This window comes from Sciurus carolinensis, chromosome 12 (genome assembly GCF_902686445.1).
Source record: "Sciurus carolinensis chromosome 12, mSciCar1.2, whole genome shotgun sequence".
Classification (NCBI taxonomy): domain Eukaryota; kingdom Metazoa; phylum Chordata; class Mammalia; order Rodentia; family Sciuridae; genus Sciurus; species Sciurus carolinensis.
In genome coordinates, this window is record NC_062224.1 from 71,750,432 (window position 1) to 71,772,104 (window position 21,673).

The 21,673-nt window shown below is 31.7% G+C and overlaps 1 protein-coding gene across 3 annotated transcripts in view; it reads left to right on the forward strand.

Moving 5' to 3' along the window:
• Positions 1–21,673, forward strand: part of Gpatch2 (G-patch domain containing 2) — a 181,784-nt gene that overhangs the window by 11,368 nt on the left and 148,743 nt on the right. For 2 of the 3 annotated variants that reach the window (XM_047520771.1, XM_047520770.1), the window contains exons 3-5: positions 3,537–3,598; positions 6,724–6,906; positions 7,379–7,458. In XM_047520771.1, the coding sequence (XP_047376727.1) occupies positions 3,537–3,598; positions 6,724–6,906; positions 7,379–7,458 (325 nt within the window). Of the gene's footprint in view, positions 1–3,536; positions 3,599–6,723; positions 6,907–7,378; positions 7,459–7,590; positions 9,582–21,673 lie in introns of those variants that run through there. The other variant, XM_047520772.1, reaches the window with a different exon arrangement.

Genomic DNA, 21,673 nt, shown 5'->3' on the forward strand with positions numbered 1-21,673 from the left:
AAAAAAAAATATGCTTCCTCTGATTTTATACTTTTCTGTATAATGGTTTTCTCTTGCCATTTAAGGATTAGCTATGGTTTCCTTCTGGGGGAACATTTAAGATATTTTCCTAGCACATATAGGTGTTTTTTGAGGTTATAGCCAAAGTTTTCCTAATTATAGAAAGATGTCTCTATGTTTTCTCGGAGCTGACTTGTAAGAACGACATTACTCTGTGTTTTGTCTGTGTGTCTCAGACTTAACAAACATTTCATAAACTACTATGTAATATTCACTGGTACCTGAATAATAATTCAGACTCTCCCCAACAGCCTCCTGGCTGAAATAGCCAGACATGCTAAAATGGAATGTGGAAGGTACTCATGAGGAAAAACTTCCTAAAGAAGCTGCACCTTAAAGCAAGAACTAAGACTTGTTCACAAGTGTGCAAAGTGAAAAGGAAAGAGGGAAATGGCATCCCTGGTTATAAGGAACAGCTTGTGCAAATTCATGTATTTTGAAACCAGTGTGGTACATTTGGGGAAATGTTTGTAGTTCATTATTACTAGACTCTAAAGTGGCTTAGCCCATAACATTTCTTGAAGGCCTATATACTATGGCAAATAGTTTATATTTCATCATATAGGTAATGGTAAGTCAGTGAAGAGTTTTTAGCAGTGGAGAAACTCAATTAGGTTTACATTTTATCAAGATAACATAATCTTGGCAGCAGTGTTTTGTTTACCTTTGACTGACCTCCAGACTGTCCAGTGGAAAGTGAATTATGGCTGTGCTCATAAGGGAAAAGGAATATTTGATAGTTTTTGCAATCAATTTTAAAAGGTAGAATCAGTGGGAGGTAGACTGACTGTGTTAGGGAGGTGATTCTCTCACATTAATGCCCAGGTTTCAGTCATAGAAAAATAGTAAGCGTGTACATGTACACTAATACCAATCCCTTTTTCCAGGAAAAGGGATCAGGAATACATTTATTCAACAAACAGTTATGCAGTATATTCTCATCTGAGTCCTAGCTATAAAAATCAAACCAAAAAAAAAAAAAGAGAGAGAGAGAGAGAAGAGATGTCCTTGGAGATTAGTTGCAATGACCATTAGCTGCTGAAAATGAAAAGCCTTTGTTCTCTTAAGTTCTTATTCTGAAGTACTTGATGTAAGTGGAGCAACAAGCTAGATATCAAGGAGGTAAAACTTAAATAAGGAAATATGTTGTGTACATAAATGTAAAAAATATCTCAAAGTTGGACAAGGATCATTAAAGACTAAAAACTGTTCTAAGGGCATTTTGATTTCTTTGAATCTTTAAGAGAGTGAGCAGGTTGGGGAGAGGAGAACTATACATACCGCTTGGAAACAGAACATTAAAAAAGATCAGAACTGAAGATAGGAAAATTTAGATGGAAACCCACTAATAGAAAGCCTTGAAATCTAAATTTAATCCAATAAGCATAAGGTAGTAATTTCAGAGTTTTAAATAGAATTTCTTCTTATAATTTATATGTGACTGTGTGCATATATTATAAACTATTTAAAAATAGTTTTAAATTTATAGAAAAATTGCAAAGACAGGTCATAGAGTTCATGGATATCACAGTTTCATATACCCCACACCCAGTTTCCCTTATTGTTAATATCATATACCTTATTGTGGTACCCTATCACAGTGATAGAACCAATATTGATAAATATTTTAAGTAAACTCCATATTTTATTAGCATTTCCATTGCTTTTATTTAAAGTCCTTTTTCTGTTACAGGGTTTCACATGTCTTTTAGTCATCCTTTTATAGTTTGCAAAGATTAACCTGGTTTATATGTAGAATGAAATCTGAACTCAGATTAGAAGATCATGGTACCAAAAAAATAGCACATGGATTCATCATCTATAAATCTGAACTCCAAAAAGCTGTGAAAAATTAACTCATTTGTGGTAGACTTTGACCTCTATTTAATGTGCATATTCATTTGTTCAATTGAAAAATACAGTAGATTTGATTATGGAGTGCTACCCTAGATTTTAGAGTTTGCCTTTCTAAAATTTGAGTAATTTTGAATTTTAAATATATTTGCCTCAAGGGTTTTACAAAAGAAATTGTGCCAGAGGCAATGACCTTCATTTGAGTTATGTTGATAGGAACAACAGAAATACAGGAAAATGATCAACAGTAATTTGAACTTGCTAAATAGCAGAAAGGTAAAGTTTCTGAAGTGTTTTTAGTACTGTAGTATTACTATGCATAGAAAGCATGTTTTTAAATAAGACAATATGGATTTGATGCCCTTGAAAATGTTATTTTATTACCAATTGTATACTACAGGGAGTTTCATGTATTCATTTAATTTGAAGAAAGTTAAAAAGATTCTAATTCCTTGCTCCTTAGAAGAACGTGCCTCTTGACAAATTCTTTTACCGTTTGTTAGTTAATATTTACATTTTAAAAGTAAATAAAAACTGAAAATTGGTGTTTTTATTCAGAAAATATGTGTGAATTTAAATCTCACCAATAATTTTAACCTTAAGGATCTCAATTTAGATATTGTATAACAAATTAAGATGTATCCTTTTTAATAGGTTACATCGTTCTAGATGTTAATGGAAGAAGTATTTTAATTAAAAAAAAATCACCTTGGGGAAATTTACTGTTTGGTTAAAATTAAGAATTACAGTACAAAAGGATTTTTTAAAAGAAAAAAAATTTTCTTTAGCAGCCAGACCTCTCTTTAAGTATTCTTATTTCTTGATATTTTTAACTGGAGTATCAATTAAGCATTGCTCTATTAAAACTAATAATGACAGTTTGTTCTTATTGGTCAAATATTTGTTTTAATTTGTATGTTGCATGTGTCATCATATTTTCCAACTTCTGTGGAAGTAATGAGAACCCATGTGATTTTTGTACATGCCCTTCTTAATATTGGTAATATTCATTTTGTTCTGGGTGACCTTAACTTTGATTTAATGGACTGTCACCATCTTAAACTTTTTTCCTCCATGGAGTTGTTGTGAATCCTTAAGTAATGTCTTTTCTGGAATATTTGCAAATGTGGAAATGAAAAGTAATTTCATCCTAGGCCCTTGTATTTCATGTACTGAAGAAAATCTTAGCCTGCTTTTGATTGAGACTTTTCTCATCTTATCATGCAGTGGTGTTTCAGGAGCAAGCAGAATTGCACGGCATAAGAAAGGAGCAGTGAACATTTGATGAAAGCAGATAATAAAATGCATCAATTGTGTCAGCACCTCGTTGCAGTCACATCTGGCTTACTGTCAGGGTCCCATTAGATTCCTGTGGTTTTATGTGCCAAAAATAATATGCTCTGTAGTTAATGGAACCAGGATATTTGCAGTTTGATTAAAAAAAATCATCTTATTTTCTTTCAGATCTTTGTCAGGTTTAAGTTCCATCTCTGAGCTGCCATGTCTCTTTAAAATTTTACAACTGAGAGATCAATTGTTCTTTTGATCTGTTTCTTTTTTTCTTTCTTTTCTGTTTTTTTTTTTTTTTTTTTTTTTTTTTTTTTTTTTTTTTCTTGTTACAGTGATTCCAGCAGTCTCAGCAGCACTGATGCTGGTTTGTTTACCAATGATGAGGGAAGACAAGGTACTGAAATGTGATTTTCTTCTCTTTGGAAAAACATCTTCATTTTAAAGTTGTGCTTATTACTGGTTATTTCATAAGATGATAACTGCAATCCATATATATCATACATTCTGCTTAGTGAACTGGGGTTTGCTGTTGTAGCTGGCTTTTTACATGATATGGAAGGTGTCCTATCTTCCTGACCTAAAGTAATTGATTATCCCTCAAAGCTAGTATGTGACACTAATAATATTAAGGGAGGATTATCTTCCTTGAGAAAGCTTTACATACCTCAGTCTTTTCCATTTTGTCTCTTTTAGCAAGTTTGCAAGACACTGGTTCTCATTCACCACCTGATTCCAAATATAGTTAAAACTGTTTAAGCATTCATAAGGGTGGATTTGCAAGTCATTTGTCATTTTTATTCAGCTGTGACATTTATTCATCCTGTTCAGTTTGTAAGTAATTAGATGACTTCCATGAATTCAATATTATAAACTGTTAAACAGAAATGTCTTACATCTTAGATGTTTTCTATCTTTGGAACTTCCTGAAGCTTTTCACACTTCAACATGGCAGTATTTTGAAGCTATGAAAAATATGAATACCTTAAAAAGGGGATAGGATTTTCTTTAATGGGATTAATTTTATTTTAGTCCAGTTGGCTCATGACTGTTTCCCTTTTAAACTCCATACAAATCATGAAATAAAGCTAATACCTATGAATACTTTGGTTTTCTCTCTTAAGAATCTTCCTGTTTTGGGGCTAGGGTTGTAGTTCAGTGGTAGATCACTTGCCTAGTACGTGCGAGGCACTGGGTTTGATCCTTAGTACCACATAAAAATAAATTAAAAAATAAAGGTATTGTGTCCATCTGTGACGGAAAAAAATAATTTAAAAACTATCTCCCTCTTAAGAATACACTAGCAGGAGACAGTTCTAAGTGAAAAAATAACAAATTTATTGTTTTAAATGATCAATCATCTAATGATGTTATGAAAAAAAGGGACAAAGTAAGTTTTCTTAATCTATTCATCTTCCTACCAATGTAAATAACATACGTGGAACAATAATTCTTTTTTATAAATCATATGGTCCAAATAAGTAGATACATAAATATTTTAAAGATCATAGACTTTTAAAAGTGAGATTTTGCCTGAAATATGTTTGAACCTTGGGACAAAATGAGCTTAACTATCTTGAATATATTTATTAAATTATAGATTTTTTTTACTCAGGGTTGTATTACAAATGTTGATATTAGTAATGGAATGAAATAATAAAGCTTTTTTAAAAAATAGCTTTCTGACAAGACTGTCATTAGAAAAAAAGTGACTTACAGTAATATGTCTTTGTGAACTATTATATTTCACATTGCTGAGTGCTTTTTTACATTCATTTTACTTGAAATTCTTATTTCATTCTTTAAAAACCTTATTAGTTCCCCCCCCCCTTTTTTTCCAATGAGGAAAACTTACACTAATACAGTTGAAGTATTACAGAATAATACTAGAATTCTAATTGGTCTATCTGACTCCTTGACCAATTTGTTAATCAGTGGCTATTTCCCTTTTAAGCATAAAGTTGTATATCACATTAAAAAAAAACAGTCACTTCCTGTTTTTAGAGCAATGTTTTTCTTCATGGGAATGAAGATCTACAGTAGTCAATTTCATGTAACTCCTTGTTTTTTATTGTTTTTAAGAAAATTGACATGACATTGTAATATAACTCTTATTAACTCAATGCTCCGTAAAAGTATTAATATTTAAGTGCTATGAATTCTGCTTTAAAAATCAATTTTTATTCCTCACTTGAAAAAAACTAAGACTTTAGTTTTATAATTGCTTTTAATTTTTCACTCCTTTCATTTGAAACACCGCTGTTTCTCATAAAATTATTCTCAATCAAAGCTCAATTTGTGTTTTTTTGTTTGTTAGTTTTCCCTTAAAAATCCATGTAACCAGAGGTTTTCAAAATCAGAAAATTCTTTCCGTAAAGGAAAAAGTTCATAACCCTCTTAAAAAACAGAAATAGTGGTGACTTCATGAGGAGAAGACTTTAATGACTCTTAAGGTCATATTCAAAATGCTGTTTGTCTCTTTAAAATGCATTTTATGTTTATCTCTTCATATAGCTCTTAATAATTAAAAAATTTATATAGGTTTTCACTAATACTCCATTTCATGGTTCTCACCACTACCCCATTTCAAACTGAGTTTTAAATTGATCATTCATTATCCCATGATTACACTCATGAATATTCAAAAAAGTCAACATTTCTAAATAGTTTTCTTTTTTAAAAAATATTTTGCTTATAGACATTAGATCTAGTTTCTTCAGGAACTGTGGTATTGTCAGTTTTCATTTAAAATCAACTTTTTCAAACTATTTCTTAATGAACTTAATTGGATTAATTTCATTTAGTCACATCTGTTTATGATTGTTTCCCCCTTTCCACTCCATACAAATCATGAAATTAAGCTAATTATATACCATTATCAGCTTCATAGAACAAGTTCTACAGTTTTATACCTTTTAATTCCTGGTAGGCGATAGGTTTGTCTTTTTCTTAATGTGGTATAGGTAGTAACTTACATGAATTTCCCTTCAGTTTTTGCCAAAGGATTTGCTAGTTTATTATTGTTTTTCTCATTTTAAAAATTGGTTCCAAAATAGTATTTTGTGTTTTTGTTGACGGCTGTGCTTGTCCTGGTATTGAAAGCATTTCTTTGTTTTTTTAAATAATTTTTTAGTTGTCAATGGACCTTTATTTTTGTTTGTTTATTTATATGCAGTGCTGAGAATTGAACCCAGCGCCTCATACATGCTAGGCAAGCACTCTACTACTGAGCCACAACCTGTGGTGTAGAGTAAAAGGTTCGTTTTTGATTATATGTATGATTACCAGATAAAATACAGGATCCACTGTTAAATTTGAATTGTAGTTAAAAAACAACTTTTTATTACAACTGTGTCCCATGCAGTACTTGAACATTCTTATACTAAAAATTTAGGACAAGTACCACGTACTTATATTCATATTTATTGGATGTATTTTTATTATTTTCTTATCACACAACTCAGATTATACTTTTGGATGCTAAAACTGAATCTTTGGGGGAAATCATTTGTATTTTCACAGGTGATGATGAGCAGAGTGACTGGTTTTATGAAAAGGAATCAGGTGGAGCATGTGGTATCACTGGAGTTGTGCCCTGGTGGGAAAAGGAAGATCCTACTGAACTAGACAAAAATTTACCAGATCCTGTCTTTGAAAGTATCTTAACTGGTTCTTTTCCTCTTATGTCGCATCCCGGCAGAAGAGGTCAGTAGCCTTCCTTACTGGTGGATACAATGATCTTGTGGTTGGTCTTGTGATATTCATTGAAAGAGGTTAGGGTAAAATGGATACTAGAGAATGTAAACATATACTTTAAAGATATATGCTGTTAAGTGCACTAACTCAACTATTTGGCTTTAAAAATTATTAGAAAAATTTACTGGCTTTTATACTAGGCTCATCGTGAAAATGTTGGTTGGAATGTGAATTGAAAGAAAACAAAATGTCCTGAATGTTCCTTCTTAAGGTCTAAACAGATGGTTGAGTACTGGCTGCATTAGAATCCTGCTAGCCGTGGCCTCTGTTGTTTTAAGGTGTGAGTTTTGCATTTTTTTCCCAGTAATATTCATGGTGTTCACCTTCACCAACAACATACTCTTAATTCTCTATTGATAGGATCTCCTTCTATGCACCACTGATCATAGAATCTTCTAAATTGAGTACTTTGATTTTCTAGGTTTCCAAGCCAGACTCAGTCGCCTTCATGGAATGCCTTCAAAGAATATTAAAAAATCTGGAGGGACTCCAACTTCAATGGTAGGCATGCTTTTTTTTTTTATTGAATTGTCATGTTTGGAAATGCTTCCATTTCTGTGGACTAAAAAGCCACATCCTCATCCTTTATTTATATTCTAATGTTATACTTAAAAATAATCCATTTTTTTGTAGGCTACAAACTGGACCAGTGAGATTCCCCTATAAACCAAATCTTCTAATGCTAATAAATTAGTTACGTTTTGAACATCTGGGGAATGACATTCGAGGGAACCTGGCTCCTGTCCTCTTCCCTGGAGGAATATCATTGAAGTGAGAGCCTCTTTGATGCAAAGATGGGGCTGTTTTTGCTGGAGGACTGGTATTCTTCCTTTTAGTCAGCAGTGAACCTGATTGGGGAGGCTTTCTAGAGATCTAGGTTGACCCAGGGTGGATAGAAACTACTGTAAATTTTATATATTTTTCTCTCTTATGATTTTTTTTTTACATTGAATCCATTCATGTATTACTTGCTTTGCCAAAATGCTAACAAAAGCTAGAAAATTAAAAACTTCCAATTTAACCTAAGTAGTCATTAATGTTTATATTGTTACTAGTTAAGCATTAATTTTTACATAACTGGTTATTGTAAATAAAATAACGTGATGCATTGACACCTATGGTTAATTTTAGAGACGTCTTTTATAACCAGCATTATTTAAAATATTTGCATTTTACTCAGGGTATTATAACAAGGGCTAAGATAAGTAATAGGTAAGGTTGATAATCTTTGCTAGAGTTTGTATTTTGTTCAGTTTCCTTTCTACTTGGATAATCTGCTCTGTATTGCAAACTCATTGTATTCTAAATATAGTTTTCATTGTACTGCAAAAATCATCCTACTTCTTAAACTAAGCACAGTGATAACTAGTCTGCACTAGTAGAATCACTTAGTATTACCTCTTCATTTGCAATTACCTTTTAAGTGATCTGTTTTGTCTGATACCTGAAATACATCAAAATTATTACTTTGGCTTAGAGCTTAATGAAATCATGTCAAACCTAGTATTTTAACAAATACTGTGTGACTCTGAATCATTGTCATTTCTAAAAGTGAGAGCTGCTTGTTCATCCTTTGAATGGCAGACCATATGTGTCACTGTGAGTTTCAGAAATACTTGCATGAACTCATTTTCACCAAGCAGGGGGGAAATGTAACATTGCTATTGATGGTATAATTTAGACACTCTACTAAGTTCAGGCCACTTGAGTTCCTTAAAATGGTTTTATTAAAACGATTAATATTTTTATTAAATTCCAATAACTGATGAAGTCAATGTGATTTAATATGTGTATTTTTATATTGTATGGATTCATTGTTAATTCAGCATTTAATGACTTACTTAAATATGTTTGGAAAAGAAACTTAAAGTTGACATTGTCGTTACTTAAAGTTATTACAATCTGAAAGACTTAAATAAATTAAGCAGAAATAGTGATGTTTCCTTTTAGATTGCTTGTCTAAACTGGAGAGATTTAAAAATGATAAAGTACAACTTTGAGTCTCTTTTGCATATTTAAAGTGATATTTAATGGTATAATATTTGGTGTTTAGTAATTGTAACTGAGCTTTTTTGTGCTGTCTTTGGAGTGAAAATTTGTGTGTGTGTGTTTTTTCTGAATTTCATAAATGCTTTTATTTTATTTTGTATAATGACTGTCTTTTAGATCTGAATAAGTCATTTTAAAACCTTGGCCTATGAACTTTGCCTTACCAGTCATGAATCTAGATGAATGCTATCTAGTTCTTGGTTCAATTTTACCTATTTTTATTTTTGGTTCACTGCTTGCTTGAGCATAGCTGGGATTTGTAGCCCATTTTCTAGGCTTATTGCAATCTCACTGTGGTATTTTATAGAAGCTATTACAACTGATAGGCTAGCTTCATGGTATTGATGATACATGGCTTAACCATACTAAAAGCTGCCTTCCCTCTCTAAATTGTAAAAAGGTGATTAAGTTTCACTTGATGGAAATAATACTCTATATGTGTGTTTATCATGGAACTAGTGCATTAGGCCATGAACTGTTTTCCTGGTCTACCTTTTTTTGTATTCAAAATTTTACTGAAGACAATGGACTCCTTCAGGTTTTCTTTCTTTCAACCCTGAATTGTCCTTGTTTGAATTTTTAAGTACTGTAATTCTTTTTTCTTTTTTTTTTTTTTTTTCAATAAAATCTCTGACTTGGGCAAGAAAGGTAAGAGTTCCAATTTGTGCTGATACTTTTCTTATTTCCTCTGAAAAGCTTTTTTTTTTTCTCTCTAATTATATATTACTGACTAGTTTAAAAGTCATAATCTCTCTCACAAAACAATCATCTTTAAATAGTAACCATGACTTCTAGTAATAAGAAATGAAATTTAATTACATTAGACTTTCACACTGGAAACCCAAATTGCTTTTAAGAAAAAATTAATTTTCTAAGTGAAGTCACACATGAATAGCTGCAACCCATTAGACAGAATGGCAATAAAGGGTTTCTTTTTCTTAAGCAGATAAGTGATGACTGCATATTAATAATGATATATTTTTTGAAGGAAATAACAGCAGGAAAATTTCTTACTAAAATGTCAAAGTGAACATTTTTGAGGGGGGATGTTTTCGGTTGAATAATAGTTGTTTCTTGTTATTCACCATAGTTAGGTTCTATGAGGTCATTGTGAATATTGGATTAGGAAATGTTGAACCATTGCTCCTAAGAGAAAGGCAGGAATAGGTTCCTGTGAACCTCTGGCCTCCACGTGTTTTATCAACTAATGAATATATAACCTTGTTTATGAATGTTTGTGTTTAAAGACATTTGCTATATATGATTGAGTCATTAACACTGAATTTGTGGCCAATCCCACTGAAACTGAGGCCTAAACAAAGTTCATCTAACATGTGTTTTCTCCATAAGGCTCACCACAACCTTTTTGTGCTTAGTAATGCTAGACTCTACTTCTCAGGACTGTACTTAGGACCATTTAAAACAGTAAAATCACCAACAGAAAGCATAAAAATGCAATAAACCTGGCAGGAAATAGACTGGAGAAAGGCCATTTGCTCATAATATGCTATCCAAAACAAGAAGACCTAGAGACACCTTCTTGGCCTCGCCTGGGAATATGCATGTGTGTCAGGCAACTCAAATTTTTTACTGCTGTACACATGTCTGTGAATGACTGTATAAACTCTATGAGTATTGATTTGGAGTTAGAAATGAATCTTAGCCAGTTGGCATATTTGTAGAAATCTGCAAATAGGAACAAGAATTGACTGAATTCAGTTCTATAGAAAGCAAAGTGGTTTTGTAGAAAATTTATGGATTAGAAATCAGACCTTTATGAATCCATACTCGTTCTTCTTTTTATTTTTAATTGCATTTTGAACTTCAATTTTTTAAAAAATTAAATATAGACAATACTTATAAATTGCAGAGGTGTTGTAGGGTTTAAATGAGATCATGTATGCTTAATGGGCCCAGTTGCATCCTTGGCTCATAGTATATATTAAGGAAGTTGTAGTTACTATTAATATTAGAACTATTAAAGACAATAACTGATGACTTAAATTACATTTGTATCATGAGTCAGGGACAGAATTTTAGATGTTTAATGTTTCTCTTCGTATTTTATATATAATTTTCCTTTATATTGATTTGAGTACTTTCGTTGTAGCCCTTTATGTTTCTTTTAGACTTCCTTTATATTTGAGCTGACTTCTATCTTTAATATGGTCTGTTAAGAATTGTTTTGAGGGAATTTTAGGTTGACAATCATTGTACTAAATCTCAAAACTTAATTGCAAACTTAAAAACTCCTCTACACTATTTACCTCTCCACTCTCTCAGATCATTAAACTATTCATTAGTAGAAAGACCCATACGGTTCAGGAGATTTGGGTCCAGATTGATCTGATTTTTAAAACTAATTGTGTCCATGTATATGAGGGGTAAATGTAGACAGATTCCTGAAAATTTAATATTGATAGAAACTGCTACTGCTATCCTTCTGTTGGAAAAAAACCACTAGTTTTTTTTTGAGCCCAGTTAACCAGCCCTTCATTCCCACTTTTGGGAGAATTAAGCAAATGAAAATTAATTCCAAGAAATGTCCTGAAACTGTTATTCAGAAGATTAAGGCTTTATCTCTTACATTTGTAGGATTGGTTCAGTAAGTACAGTTCATACTAATACACGATAATGATGTCAGACTCAGTTGTTGAAAGTGAATTCAAGTAACCTTCCTTAAGCATAGCATTTCAGTTAGTCAAGGTATCCTACTCGTAAACATCTTAATTAATCAATGTTTCCTGTGGGTGAGACATTTTAAAAACATTTTCTTTTTTGGAAGTAAGTGATGAGTCAGCAGGTATTACATTTGATCCCTGAAAGATAGCATTCAAATTATGTAGACTGTTGAGAGATCAGTAAATGAATGACTCAGCTTGAAATATAGTACTTAAAAGCCAACATGAGTATTATATAAGAAGTTATAGTAAGTTACAGGGTCTTGTTTAATAATTTTATAATTGCCTTGGTACAGTTTTTGAATGGTGGGAATGAGAATATGCCCTTTATGTTTCTTTATACCTCATTTATATTCTTGCTGGCTCCTGTCTTTAATATGGTCTATGAATGGGACGTATTATGGTGTTGGTGGCATTTGTTTATTCTGCTAAAGAAAAGGAGTCTTTTTAATTGACCTTAATTTATACATATTTATCAAGTTATTATATCTGGAAAAAAATGTCAACATTAACCCTTAATATGAATTATCATTTTGTACAAATAAGCATGATTTTTACATTTCTTATACAATGGCCTCAAACAACATAGTTTATATGTTTGGTATGTGGAGTCAGTTCATTATAAGAGAGAAGGAATATTGTAGATACTTTCTTCTATGAAGTCACAGAGAACCAGGATTCCATGGATGACATGTTGATAATGATAATTACACTGTAGTGATTTTCAACCTTGGTTTTGTTTTTTCTTGAGCCTAGAGTCAGAATAATTAGTTTGATTTATAGCCTTTTATAGCAGAAGGACTATTTAAAATGTAGTTGGTTCAAAGAAGGAAACTACATATATTTAAGAGAAAGGAGCAATTTTATGACCAAAAACAAATCTAAAATTATTTTAAAATATATAGCATATATATCCTCAACTAAACTTTGACCATGTAGTTATCCATAAATTTTTAGTGAAATTCAACAGCTAAATGCTTTAGTATAACCCTTGTACATTGATACTTGTTTGTACCCTGAAAGCATTTTTCGGATGCTTTGGAAAAATACAAGAAGACTATATATTTAGAAAGTTTTGTATCCTAAATATATATGGTGTATATCTAATCCATTACTATATATTTTAATTTAGTTTTCATCTTATCTCAACGTCAGATTAAGATCCAGATCTCACATTAGAAATAGTATCTTTTTTGTTAGAACTTTTTTTGGGATAGTTATTTTGTATCATAGAAGAGTATGAATTAATACAATTATAATAAATATTTTTAAAAAGACATCTTCATAGTGTCTCTTGTTTAAGATTCTCTATTTTAATGTGATCCAAAACTTTATATTTCATATCATACATATTGAATATTCATTAATGAAATTTGAAAATATGAATTTAACAGTTTTTCATTGTTTCTTGAAATAGTACAAATATTAACTGATATTCTTATTGTGTTACACTTTATTAAAAGTTTAGATATACAACTGTTCAGATATACAAAAATTTAAAGGAAACAGATATAATATAGTATATTCATTTTCTTTTATTATATTCTCCATATTTATTCTTAAAAACCCATTAGCATGCTTTCTCTCTCCTACTCACTTTCTTTCTTTCTCCTCCTCACTTTTCACACTCTCTCTAGTGAGCGCCCTTTCTCTTTTTCTCTCATTTTCTCTCTTAACCCTGCAGGGAGACACTGTGTTTGCTTAATAAACCCTCTTATGTCAAAAAAAAAAAAAAAAAAAAAAAGACCCATTAGGGAAAAAAATGTATAAACATATATTCAACCTTGATATTTTAATGTTACCAAAATTGACCACTAATGTTTTTCTGTGTATTTACAATATTTGTGTTTCCTTCTCTGATAACATAGTACAAGCTTGACTTCATATCTTGGCCTTTGGGTTTGTGATGCTTCAGAAATGTAGAATTGTGCTAAGTGAATGTTAGTAATCATAGCAAACCTTCCAGTGATGCTTAATAGTAGTGCCAGATACTTTTTTCTAGGTACTATTTATATATTTAATACTATTAATAACCCAATAATGTATATTAACATTTACAATTTAAACATTTTATTTGTTCCCCTTTCATAAGCCAAAGTTAATGCAATTTGGAAATTTCTTTACATTGCTATCAGGTTGCTAATAAATATAAATAAATAATCTTCCCAAAGTAGTCTTCATTCCTGTTTACAAGATGCCATTGTGATTATGATTTATTTTGAGATAACCAAAGCATTCTTTACTATCTTCAGTGGTAGGCACAATTAAAATTGTATGCCATAATAAAAGTGATAAATAAAATGTTTTAATGCTTCCATTGAATTACATACTGAAACCCAATTCTACATTCTGTTTCTTCCTTTTTTATGTTTCTCTGGTAGTCTGTAAGTACCTTCTTGCTGATCTTAGCATCATCCATTTCTAGAACCTTCTGGTCTACTTTCTTGCTCTCCATTTCAGCTTGTTCTCCTTGCTGTCCTTCCATGGAACCTCATTTCCATGGAACTAATCACGTTCCCTTCCTTGGAACCTCCCACGTGTTTCATAATTTACCTTGTAGCTGTTTCATTGCTGTCATTCAACTGTGATATCCTCTGTATTTCATAAGTTCCTTTCCTCCCATTTCTTATCTAACTTGGTAAAATTCTGGAAGGACTTCTTATAGGAGGAAGATGTTTTAGCTGGTATTTTAAGAAAGAGTTGGATCTTACCAACTCACTTAGGATGGAAATTGGCAGACAGGCATGGTCAAGTTTTAAGTTTGAAACAACATAGATTATTCTGTAAACTATTAATCCAGTATTGCTGAGGTGTGAAGTATGCTTGTGTAGAGGGGTATGAAGCAGACAGAGTTTGACTGTAAAGTTGAATAGGGGTTAAGTCATTATGAACTTTGTAGTCCATTGGAATCATGTGAATCAATGTAATCTTTCATCACACATAGAGTAGTATAGAAGGTACATTAGGTGGTTATAAGTTAAGACTATATCAAGAGTCTAAGCTCCATACCTATTCCTTTAGTAGGTGAGAACCACAGGCTAGACTGAACACTTATATTTTACTGAACCTAATATTCTGATCAACTTTTGGCATCTGTTATGATTTACATATGAGGCATTCCCCCAATGCAAGAATATTCAGAGGTGAAATGATTAGGATATGAGAGCTTTAACCTAAGTGGGTTAATCCCCTGATAGAGATCAATTGGGCAGTAACTGTAGGCATGTAGGTGTAACTGAAGGAGATAGGTCACTGAGGACATGTTTTTGGGGTGTTCTATTTTGTCCCCGGTGAGTGGAGCTCTCTGTTGCTTCCTGGTGCTATGTCCTGAGCTTCTTTCCTCCTCCATGCCCTCTGTACCTACTGTACCTCACCTCTGGCCCAGAACTGTGGAGTTGGCCAATTGTGGACTGAGACGTCTGAAACTGTGAGCCCCAAATAAACTTTTCCTCCTCTACATTGTTTTTGTCAGGTCTTTTGGTCATCGCAATGCAAAAACTGACTAAAACCACATCCAATCATTTAACAAAGGTTTATCAATACTAGATATACTAGTATTAATAACGTTAAATATTGTTCTAGGCCTTGCAGGTGACAATGGTAAACATGACAGGCATGCCTCCTGGAGCTTTCATTTTAGTGAATAATAATAAGGTTGATTGCACTTAGGGGGAGAGTAGGTAAATAAAAATGGAATGGAGAAAAACAAAGTAGGACAATGTGACAGTTAAAGAACATCAGGGTAATTGGAGAGAATAAGATTTTTAGACCAGGATAATTTTCAGCTTTGGTCAGTCTAGTACCTTTCTTCACACCATTCTTTTAACGTGGGGAAAGAAGCAAGGGTGTGCTTCAGTTCAGCCTATTTATTTAAGAAGTTGAGTTAGCTTTCATTTTATCTCTCCTGATTCCTAACCAGGTTGACCAAAGCTTTTAAATATTGCTGCAGATAGGCCTGCAAATGCCAAAAGAATGTTACTCATATTTACAAAGTACATTATTACTGCCATTTTGGAATTTTTTAGAAGAAAGTTTACAGGTGCCAAATATTTATATATTTTGGATTGCCCCTTTTGGAAATTTAATATAGAAGAACTTTTCTATAGATGGTACCACTTTACTCTTCTGCTTTCACAGCTACTTAAATAGAGGATAGCACCACTGCTCTTTCTATTCCTTTTTTTTTTTGGATCCTGGGGATTGAATCCAGGGGTGCTTATATTGAATCCAGGAGAGCTATATCCCCAGCCCTATTTGTTTTTTTTTATTTTGAGACAGGGTCTCACTAAGTTGCTTAGGACCTCGCTAAGTTGCTGGGGCTGGCTTTGAACTCAAGGTCCTCCTGCCTCAGCCTCCTGAGCTGCTGGGATTAAAGGCGTTGCATGAAATGTCATGCTTTAACCTTTTTAAAAATGTCATGCTTTTTATTTTTTTCCAACTTTTGCATTTTCTTACAAATTCTTAAGTCATCCCTTTATTAGGAAAGAAATGGGATATTTTAAACCCATTGAGATTGATATATATTTTTTTTTCTTAGTTCCCAGTGCTAGAGTTTGAATCCCCAGCCTTGTACATATTAGGCAAGCACTCTACTGTTCATCCCGATCTCCAGCTTTAATCTGTGGACTTCATAATGAATCTTTAAAAACATTGAATTTGCTGACATATGAGGATTTTTAAAAAATACTTTGTAGAGTATGATTGTCATTTAAAAACTTTTGTATCCTAAGAAATATGTTCTACAATGATCCTTTTTAGAAATTACAAGGAATGATTGGTAAATATTTAACTCCACAGATAGAGATTTGACACCTTTTTCTAGTTGCCCTTTAAAATGATAGTGACATTGCCAGAGTCTCTAGTAATTTTTTTAAAATCTAAATCAAGGAAACAGAAATGCTGCAAACATTTTACTTTTTAAGAAGCTTCAACTCTGGCTTTCTGCCTTTTATGTTGCTGATAGAATTATTCTGATGGTCTATAAAACTCAGTTTTCTAATTTGCCTTTAGATATGTCAGATATCTAATATCAGAAAAGTTCAAAATCAATGATGGGTAGAACACTTCCAAATAATATATAACAAGCACTTTCTATACTGAAGTCACCTGCAAATCCTTCAGCTGAAGGTCATCTTGAACAAGTGAGAATTCACAAAGAAATCATGTATATAAAAAGGGTTCCCCATACCATAATTAGTGAATACAAATGATACATTTGTTGCCCATCATCCAGAAAGAAAGGCTCTGATAAGCCAGAGATACATGCCAACAGGTATTTATCTACATTTTAAGCCAAAAACGTGTAAACTTGTTGTTGTTGTTAACTTATAATTTTCTGAAACACAAACACTGATAAGTAGTTAGAAGAGGAATGAAATGGAAGTTTTGTGATCTTTTATTTGTTTGTTTGGTTTTGGGCTACTATAGGAGCAATGACTTGTGCCATTAATAGTATAACATCATAAAATTTCATGTTTAACTTGGATAATTGGTTACTATTAAAGTGTTCCAGGTTATTACAATTTTGAACTTGCAGAAGTATTTATCTTTAGATTACAGTATATTAAAGTAAGATTTAATAGTGTGTACTTTGTTTTTGAGGTGTTTAACTTTTGTATAAATTTTGAAAATATTTAGTCTGGAAATTGTTCTTTACTGAAGTAGTTATTGCTTATTTCACTTCATTTATATATATTTGATAGATTTAATTTTTTTGATAGATTTAATTTTTAGATACAAAAATCTATCTTAAAGTTTTGTCTGATTTATCAGATAAATATGTATGACTCAGAAAATTGATATCTTGTTTGTTTCTTTTCATAAATTTCTTAATTTACTTGCACCCATGTTTAATAAAGGCTTATGATGCCTTCATTGTCCATGAATAGAAAATCAGTAAGATGTCTTTTTCCTCAAGTACAGTTTGGTTAGTATAAATTAATTGGGAAAGAGAGAAAAAAAGAAACCTAACATTTTTAAGGGAATCTTTGATCCTAAGTGGTTTTTCATTCTTCAGCTTAAATTTTGACTTTATCAGTTATCTTTGTCTTCATCTACTCTTAGCTCTTCTGGACATGTCTAAGTCTTATTTCTTTATATGTCACATCAGCCCCTTTCCAGTTTCATCTGTCATTACCCATGTGTGGTTTCTCATAACTTCACATTTTGATGGTACATTAGTTCCTCTCCATTCTCTCTTGATTTCCCTGCTTCAAATCCATATCACATGTAACTCCAAGTAAACATTTCTAGAACATGCTAATGCCCATGTCACTACCGAGTCAAGAAAATGGTTTTCACTTCTTTTATAATAAAATCCAGATTTTTTTTCTTTCTACCTTTACTACACAACTATAATCTACAACACTTCATTCTTTTTTAGCTGGTCCTGTCTTCTTAGACCCTTTTCAGGCCTTCCATCTTCAATAGTCATTGCCCACTCACAATATGCACAAACCTTCTTCCTGTTAGATTCCTAGATTTCAAAAAGTAGTTCAAATTCTGGCAAAACCTTTCCCTATTCCTTGCTTTTCTGAATTCAGTCTATCATCTGAAAGGGTATTGTGCCCTCTCTTCCATTCATTCATTTGTGAGTAACCTACTATTTTATACTGTTATTCATTTGCTTGCTTTTGTATTGTCTCCCCACTTACATGTAACACTCCAATGATGGTAGTCTAGTTCTTAGCATGTAATATGTGCTTAATATATATTCGTTTAATGTGATGCAGTTTACTGGGAATTACCCACAGTGTTCAGGGAGTTTTCTGTCACTGGTTAGGTTGCCAGTGTGACCTCAAGTAACAGTACCATCTTTCCTATTGCTTTGCAGAGGATTTTCCCTTTGTCCAGTTGCAGAAAGAATGATATGCCTCAGGTCAAGTAGGGGTATGATGGTGCTTGAATCCATTCTTGTTGCAAAACAGAGGACAGGAAACAGTGTGCAGTCTTTCACTGAATGTCCTGAATTTTAGTAAAGATATGTCATGTGGTCCTTCCTAGTTGAACATTTTAATGTAATGAATTTTGAACTTCTGCTTGGTATAGGTGGGGGTAGAACATATGACTGTATGGACTGAATCACAGTACCTAAGGATCAACTTACTGAGAAAAAATATATAAAACTTTCTATTAGTTGCCTGTTTAAGTAATATCTAGAGCCTCTAAGTCTTAAACTTTTCAGGTTACTCTTTTATGACCACCTTCTCACCCCTTTCATTGTACATAGAGAAAGCTGAGCAGCCATCCTTAGATCCTTTTGATTTTACATGTTTGGTGGTGTTTTCTATTTTCTTTTTCCTTGTTAAGTTATGCCTTTTTTTTTTTTTTTTTGGCATCTTAATAGGGGTTTGGGGGAGTTGAAACAATAGTATGATCACTGTGTTGTGTTTACAGGTAAGTTCTACCTGATATCTTTTCACTTTTCATAATTTTACAAAGTAATAGACGCGTAGGTTTTTAAATTCATATAGGACAAAAATTATCCTGTAGAAAGTCCTTCCTATGCCCAGTCCCTCCCATGTCATTCTGGGCACACACAGTGTCTGTATTCTGTACCTTAATTTTTAGACTTTAACAAAATGTCTGAGAGATTATAAATCATACTTAAATTTCCATTTGACCATATAGTATTTCATTAAAGCATATTATTAAATAAGTTATTTTTTGTGTCTGCTTTTATTTTGTGTTTAATATGAAAAGATAGAAATATTCGATTACTATAATGTCTAACATATTTTAATGTTATTATCTTACTATTTACCAGGTAGTGCTTTAACCTTTTTATGTATGTTAATTCATTTAATATTCATGAAAAGTCTCATGAGGTCAATATTATTCTCCTCTCCATTTTATAGACCAGGAAACTGAGGGGTAAATGGCTCAAATGACTTGTTCAAGATCACAACTGGTAGTCTGTAGTGTCAAGATTTAAATTCTGGCCTTCTGGTTTACTTCTCAAAGACTTAACCATCAAACTGTTCAGCCTTCCCTACAAGGGTGAAATATATATTTCCAACTAATTTTATAAACATAGGCCTAATGACCTGCTAAAATAACATCTTAGTCAGATATTTTGATCAGTCATAATTAATATGTTGGTTAAGTCATTATTCTGTTGATTAAATTAAATCTGTTGTATATGTTTGTTTTTAAGCATGATAGTTTTCATCAGGTGCATATGCATTTCATCTGTTTTCTTTCTTCTACTTCAACCCCACCTATTTTTTCTCTCTGATAGATACTTATCAATTTAACTTACGTCCTTGATGACATTTACATGTTTTGTTAAGTTTATTAGAAAGTAAATTGTATTGTTACTTGTAAGGTTTTCTGTTCTATTCTGAAAAGTTAGTGTCAACAATAGGCATATTTTTATAAATGATACATTTATAATCTCCAATCTTACATATAAATAATTTCATAATTTCCAATTTATGGATTCATGAATAGAAATTTTAAAGAATTAATAACATTAAAAAGAATCCAAGTTAGATCCTCTTAACTCCAATCCTTTTATTAATTCAAATTTCCAGGAATTGTCCTTCTTTTTGTTCTTTTAGCTGAAGTTACATTGATTTTACTTTTTTTGAATGTTGATTTTTGTAAACATGGTGAGACTTAAAATTTAAATTTCTTGTTAACGTATGACAGTCACCTGTATCACATTTTGATCGGGCTCACCATTTGCAGAAGTTTTTATTTTTGTGTGGATAAATTTACCCTTTTAAATTGTTATAAGTTGCATTGAAGTAAATTATTTCTAGCCATAAATGTGGCATTATCCTTTTTCATATGTATTAATATCAGATCTTTTTTACTTGGATAAATCCTCTTCCTTATATAACTTCTCAGAAAACTAGTGCAATTGATGTTTTGTGGAAATGTCAATTAATCTAACTCATTCCTCTGTTGGAAATAATCTCAGAGTTGCTGTCTTTTTTCAACAAATAATTGTATGCACAAGTTTTTTATTGAAATGCCTTTATTTCTCATTGGAATACTTCTTAAAGATACTTGCTGTCTTGCTGACAGAAATGAGTTTTCTTTTCTCTGCTTTGTCCCAGTATATAAATCCCAGCTTTACAGTGTAGCACTGTGAAGGGCAAGAAGGGCAAAACACACACTTTTTACATGAAAAAAATAAAGGTACCTTTTTCATACACATATACACTTATCTTTTTAGATTATCTTATTTCTGGTAGATAATTCTCGATTTTACTTAGTCACTATGAGGATATAAACTTATTTTCAAAACAATTATAATCATGAATGTCATTAAAAATGAATTAAGATATGAATATGTATGAAGGAATTAGATGTTCTGACCATGAATATATGGCATCACTGTGTCTTGAAGTGAATTACAGACTTTACTCATTTCTGGGCCATTTGTTTTATATATAGATTAAATGTAGATAATTACTCATTTGACAGGTTACTTTATTACATTGATATATCTCAGAGTATCACATGAAGTTATAGGGTGATTATTGTAATAATTTGGATTTGTTAATAGCCAAAATTAACATTTCATATAAATTCAGATTTAAATGATGGAATTTGATTTTTTTTTAAGTCAGTTTTACTTCTGGTGGTTATTTTGATTTAATAATAAAATGTACTTTTAAAATTATGAGTTGTAATTTTTTTAAGCTTACATGTTAAACAATCTTTTGTAACTATTCTAAATTATAGATTGGAATATTAACTTTTATAGGTAAAACAAATTCATTTTGGCCTTATGCTTCACTTCTGTGATAAAAATTATTGATGTATTTGTTGGGAGCAGAGATGCATCACATATGATCTATTAAGTTTAAAATTTATATTAATAGAGCATTTAGCCATATACCTAGAGCATCAAGATGTTCAATAATTGTTGTTCTGTAGAACTCTAGCACTTTTCTTGAAATAGTACATGTTTCAGATGGATAATAAATGGTTAAGCTGCTTAGAAATTATTTGTACAGTAATTAAGATTCATT